Here is a 6,445-nt window from a genome sequence, read left to right on the forward strand (position 1 = left end):
ATTCTGTGTGGCTGCATTGGGTGGGATTTCAACCAGATTCCCCGCCCCGCTAAATTCACCCGTTTTGCAACCACTCTGCACCAAGAGCACCTTCCTTCCCTGCCCTGGAGCTGCTGGATGGCTAGAAAGCTGAGCTGGGCATTTGATTGATCTGGAATATTATCATGCCCTCCCCCGCCCCCCAAACGAACTTTAATATCCACATAGCTTGGGGGGTGGACTTTCCCCTCCCCAAAGCCGGTCTATTTTATTGTTGCAGGGCAAACGAAGGAGCCATAGTTTAAAGGAAATATTCAGCCCCTACAGCAATCTTGCAGCAGGGAAAGCAAAGTTGATGGGAAGGGAAATGGATTGGCTAGGAGCCCCAGTCCTGCTCCTTTCCAAAATAATTTGGAGAGGGGAATCAGATCACTCCGTGCCTCAGGTTCCCCTCTTGTGGGGGGCGGGGGAGGAGGGGGAGATAAAAGTCTCAGCCTGCCGTGTTGCAGATCTTTTTCGCATTCTCCCCTCTTGATGTATTTGATTTCTTCCTCCAAACCTCCCTCTCTCTCTCACCTGGAATTCACAGCACTAAGTACTGGCTCGGTCCTTTTTTCCTGGGTTACATTACATGATCCCGACTTTAGTTTTGAAACAGACACAGGCAGGCATAAACTCACTCTCAAACAGCAACACCACCAAAAACCACAAAACCAACCCAATATTACAAACCTACGGGGAATCACAGGGTCAAACACTTACTGTTGGAAACCCCAGCAGATGCTCAGGTGAGTGAGGTCCACTGCAGAGATTCCTGTCTCCTCCAGGTAAGTGCTGGGGGGAGGGAAGGAGAGGGGAAGGAAGGCTGAAAAGCACATGTGTCTTCTCCCTTCCCTCACCTCTTCCCCCTCCTGACCTGCAACAGCCACGTCTGCCTCAGCCCTCTGCCGGTGAGCGTCTCTTGTTCCCTAGCAGCAACAGCTGCTGCTTCCGAGAGAGACGCTGCCCGATCAGCGAGGGCCCTTTCAGGCACGGGGCCCAATTTGGGGGAATCGGGCAAATCAGCCTAAAGCTGGCCCTGAACAGTGTTTCCTCATATCCAACATAAACCTAAACCTTCCCCACTGCAACTTGAAACCATTACTCTTTGTTCTGTCATCTGCTACCACTGAGAAGAGTCTAGATCCATCCTCTTTGGAACCCCTTTCAGGTAGTTGAAAGCAGCTATCAAATCCCCCCTCATTCTTCTCTTCTGCAGACTAAACAATCCCAGTTCCCTCAGCCTCTCCTCAGAAGTTGTGTGTTCCAGTCCCCTACTCATTTTTGTTGCCCTTCGCTGGACTCTTTCCATTTTTTCCACATCCCTCTTACAGTGTTGGGCCCAAAACTGGACACAGTAGTCCAGAAGAGGCCCCATGAATGTCGAATCTTTGTTGAGGGGGAACGGGAACAGGGATACAGGCAAGGCTCTGCGGCATCAGAGCTGGGAAGGGGGACACGGGGTAAACACTCCGCGGCATCAGAACTGGAAATGGAACACTGGGGAACAAACTGTACCGGCGCATAGAGATAAACCCGACTGGTGTGAAGGCCTTCGCAATATGTAATCTTCTAGGTGTAAAAATTGTACAGGCTACACTACCACCCTGTGACATCATCAACAAAGTGCCCATTTGTGCCTGGGTAGCGGCCCTGCTATGGGAGGGAGGATACAGCAAAGACTCAGCATTGGTGGCCAAAGTCTCTGTGCATAGACATGGGGAGGTTATATGGTGGGAGGAGTAATGAGTGGGAGAGAGGGTGGTGAAGAGTTAAAATAGTATTTGGGGGAGGAAACGTATAATGAAGTGAAACTGAACAGAAAGAAACTGGAGTGTAGGCCCTAAAGCAATAAGGCTTGGGTAGGGATTCAGGATTAGGGTCTGGGATCCCTCACAGCTCTAGAGCCCCAAACCTCTCCTCCCTCCCACTGACCCACCCAGCCCACTTCCTGGGTGCCCTTCCTCCACACTCCCCTCCCCTTCTTCCCATTTGTCTTGGTACAATTCCCCACTCTGAACCTTAGCGTCCAAAAGATGGGGTACCAGCATGAATTCCTCAGAGCTTAATTACCAACTTAGTACTTGTAGCACTGCCACCAACCAGGAATTCCAGTGCCTGGTACACTCTAGTCCCCCCAAAACCTTGCCCGGGGAACCCCAAGACCCAGACCCTCTGGATCTAAACACAGGGAAAGTAAACCCTTTTCCCCACCGCTGCCTCTCCCAGGCTTCCTCTCCCTGGGTAACCCTGGAAGATCACTGTGATTCAAACTCCCTGAATCACAAAACAGAGAGGAAAATTCACCTTCCCGCCTCCTTCTCTTTCCCCCTCTCAGACTCTTCCTGAGAGAGACAGTAATCCTTACATAGAGAGAAATTAGCCTCTCTCTCCCCCTTCCCTCCTTTCTCCCCACCAATTCCCTGGTGAATCCAGACCCCGTCCCCTGGGGTCTCACCAGAATGAAAAAACAATCAGATTCTTAAACAAGAAATTTTTAATTAAAGAGAGAAAAATAGTAAAAATTAACTTTGTAAATTTAAAATGGAATAGGTACAGGGTCTTTCAGCTATAGGCACTGGGAATACCCTCCCAGCCTAAGTATACAAGTACAAATTAAAATCCTCAGCAAAAAATACAAATGTGAACGTCCTTGCCAGCCAAATACAAATTAAAACCTCCTTCCAGCCAAATGCACATTTGCAAAAAAGAAAACAATACATAAGCTAAACTCGTAGGTATCTATCAGTACTCACGATTTGAATTAATAAACTGAGCCTGTATCAAAGGGAGATGGGAGAAACCTGGTTCGCACGGCTGGTCACGCTAGCCCGCAGTGAACAAACACACAAGAAACTACAGCACTACATATGAACTTCCTCGCCTCAAGATGAAATATACCTGTCTCCTGATGGTTCTCTGGTCAGAGTGACAGCCAAGGCTTCTGAACGATGTTAACCCTTTAGAGTCGAAGACATAGATAAAGTACTTCATGTGCTATATAAACTTTCTTATCTGTTTATGAACACCGAGTACTCTCAGCCCAGCACCACCTCACCGGCACCGTGGGAGCTTATCTTGTGTGCCCTCCTGCCGATCTCTCTACATACCATGCATCCCTCCCTGCTGCTTCTTAGGAGCTCTAACCATGCACACAACCCCGCCCCATAGTGTCCTGGCCCAGAATTATCTACTCCCCCCTCTTCTCCGCCCCTCCCACGGCTCTCTTATCCCTTCACCCGTGGGGTCCTGAATGGCAACATTACATGCTCTCCTAAAAGATCTCATCTGACTGTCACACAAAACATGCATGAGTCATATAAATATTTACTCAATTTAGAATTCTACAGGAAGCCTATTTTCCTCTTAAAATGAGGAAAAGGCATGAAAGCAACAGTTCTTAATTAATATAGTCACTAATGTAGCTAATAAGGATACATTAAATGCAATTTTAAAATGACTGACGGCACCAAAAAGGCACATTTCCAAAAATGATACCAGGCAAAAAAAAGGGGAGCAAGGAAACCTGCAAAACTTGTATGACCAATAAAGTATAAAGTTATTACTACTGGCAGGCTCTTTAGAGACCCCACAGCTTCTAATAACTCAGGGGACAGGACTCCTTACCCAGCAAGACCACCGTCTCATAGTTCTCCTGCATGACATCCCTGTACAGGGCTCTCTGAGTGGGATCCAGCAGAGCCCCTTCTCCCCTGGTGAAATACACAGCCACATCCTCGAAGGTCACCAGTCCCTGAAAGAGCAAAAGTCCAACACTCAGTACCTGCTGCCGCACTCACAGCCTCACTATTCAGGGAACAGCAGCACTAGGTAAATGGAAGCTCCGGGAGGCACATGTTAACAGAGTCCCACCCCACCTTGCTTAGAGCAGCCAGGAGGCATCAGAGGGTAGAAAGAGAGAACTTTGTGTCTCCCAGCTGACAGACGGAGACAGGGTCATCAAATTTATCACATATCTACTAGCCAGGGCTAAATATAGGATATGGGACTGTCTCTGGACCCTGATGGTGGCTCCCTGGTAGGAATCCCAACACTCTCCAAACTAAATATATGGAAGAAACGGGAAGTCAATAGTAAAGAATAGAGGTTAGAAAGTCAGAATTGTAGAAAGTTGGTAAGGGAAGCTATCAGAAATCAATGATCAACCAATGAAAATAAGAAGGAAGTTTTTAAAAAATATATTAAGTACAAAATTAATCCCTAACAAGGGTAGTGGTAAATTACTAGATGGAAATGACAGAATTATCAAAAATAATGCAGAAGAGGTAAAAGTGTTTAATAAATATTTCACTCCTGCATTTGAAGAAAAACAGATGATGTATGGGGGGGAGGGACAGCTTAGTGGTTTGACCATTGGCCTGCTAAACCCAAGGTTTAGTTCAATCCTTGAGGGGGCCACTTAGGGATCTGGGGCAAAATCAGTACTTCGTCCTGCTAGTGAAGGCAGGGGGCTGGACTCTACGACCTTTCAAGGTCCCTTCCAGCTCTAGGAAATAGGATATCTCCATTAATTTAATTTAAGTTATATAAGATATTGACAACAACAGTCTTTCCATCCCAACAATAACTCACGAGGATATTAAACAGCAGGTATTACAGTTAGACATGTTTAAATAAGCAGGTCCAGATAACTTGTAACCAAGAGTTTGAAAGACCTGGTGAAGAAGTGTGGAGGACTGTTAATGTTGATTTTAATTAGGACTTGGAATACTGGGGAAATTCGAAAAGACTGGAAAAAAACTAATGCTGTGCCAATATTTAAAAAGTGTAAAAGAGATGACCCAGCTAATTACAAGAGTGTTAGTCTTACATCAGTACTGGCCAAGATAATAGAGCAGCAAATATGGATTTAATTAATAAAGAATTAAAGGAGGGTAATATAATTAGTACCAATTAACAAAGATTCAGAGACAACAGATCCAATCAAACTAACTGGATATCCTTATTGGATGAGATCTAAAGTTTGGTTGCAGCTAATAGTGTTGATATAATATACCAAGACTTCTGTAAGGCATATGACTTGGTTCCGCACAACATTTTGACTAGAAAACTAGAAAGATACAAAATAAACACAGCATACATTAAATAGATTAAAAACTATGATTGTAAATGGGGAACCACAGTCGAGTAGATTTCTTTCTAGTGGGTTCCCACAAGGATTGTTTCTTGGCTCTGTGCTATTTAACATTCTTATCAATGACCTGGAAGAGAATACAAAATCATCACTGATAAAGTTTGCAGTTGCCGCAAAGATTCGGGGTGGTGGTAACTAATGAAGTGTCCGTAGATTCAGGCTCCAGCATTCGAGTCTGGGAAGTTGTCCCAGCCCTGGTTGGAGGGTTATTTCCTGTTCCACAAAGAGGGGAAGTTCCATTCCGAACTCCTGTGCCTTGAAATTAGGCCCTGACACTACACTCTATATGCAGCATAATAATATGATTATCAAATGATTAGGACATAATTATGATGCATTTAGTGCAAGACTCATCATGTTCAGTGTCATTTGAAAAGTTATGAGTTGCTGAATACGATTGTCCTATTTATGTGAATGTATCATGTTTGTATCTGAAGTTATGGATATTGAATATGTATCTGCCTTTCAAATGTGCTTACTCTGGATAACACCCACAACGAGCCTTTCAGGTACAACAAAGAAGCCAGACAGTGTTGGTGGGTCATCAACAAAGACAATGGACCATGGAAGAGTTTAGCCTTCCTGTGAATGTTTCAGCCAGCCTAGGAGTCATGGCTACTATGACTCAGCAGGCCATGCTAGGGCACGTGACCATACCATATGACACTAAACTCCACTTTGGTACCTGTATTTTTCCACAAACTGGACTGGGAACTGAGTTTGGAACAAAGGGTTTCTGCCATATGGAACAGCTACATAAGGTGGGGTGTGACATTATCTCTTGGCCTCATTCCGCACACAAGAAAACTCCTGGAAACACCTTAGGAACAAAGACTGAAGTCGGAGAAGTGCTGGGGGTCCCAGGGTAAAGGGATTTCTAGCTTGTGTATGGAAACTTGGTGGACTGCTTGTATCATCAGTCAGGGAGAGAAATTGCTAATTCAAATTCTAGCCAGATAGTGTGTTACGCTTAGTCTGAGTTTTTGGTTATTTGCTAAGTAATCTGCTTTGATCTGTTTGCTTTCACTTATCGCTGGGAAATTGGCTGTTGTCCATCCCTTCTTGAGTGGTTTAGGTAAAGCACACAGGTAGCTTAGCTGGAAGTATGGCGCCACCTGCTGTCGTGTTGGGTGATAACAGGGCCTGGAGAGGCTGGCTGAATCTCCAGCAAAGCAGTGTGAGAAGGGCCAGCCCAGCTTGAGGGTTAGAGGGCACAGTGGTTCCCAGAAGCCCCCCAGACTGCACCCCGGGGTGACAACCCATCACACCCTA

General features: G+C 45.6%; 1 protein-coding gene across 1 annotated transcript in view; it reads right to left on the reverse strand.

Moving 5' to 3' along the window:
• The window catches only part of LOC142047555 (uncharacterized), a 23,655-nt gene that overhangs the window by 13,619 nt on the left and 3,591 nt on the right, over positions 1-6,445 (reverse strand). The window contains exons 2-3 of the mRNA XM_075071252.1: positions 3,618-3,772; positions 742-813 (exon numbers count right to left, since the gene is read on the reverse strand). Of these exons, the coding sequence (XP_074927353.1) occupies positions 742-813; positions 3,618-3,772 (227 nt within the window). The remainder of the gene's footprint in view (positions 1-741; positions 814-3,617; positions 3,773-6,445) is intronic.

Source organism: Chelonoidis abingdonii, chromosome 11 (assembly GCF_003597395.2).
Source record: "Chelonoidis abingdonii isolate Lonesome George chromosome 11, CheloAbing_2.0, whole genome shotgun sequence".
NCBI classification, from domain to species: domain Eukaryota; kingdom Metazoa; phylum Chordata; order Testudines; family Testudinidae; genus Chelonoidis; species Chelonoidis abingdonii.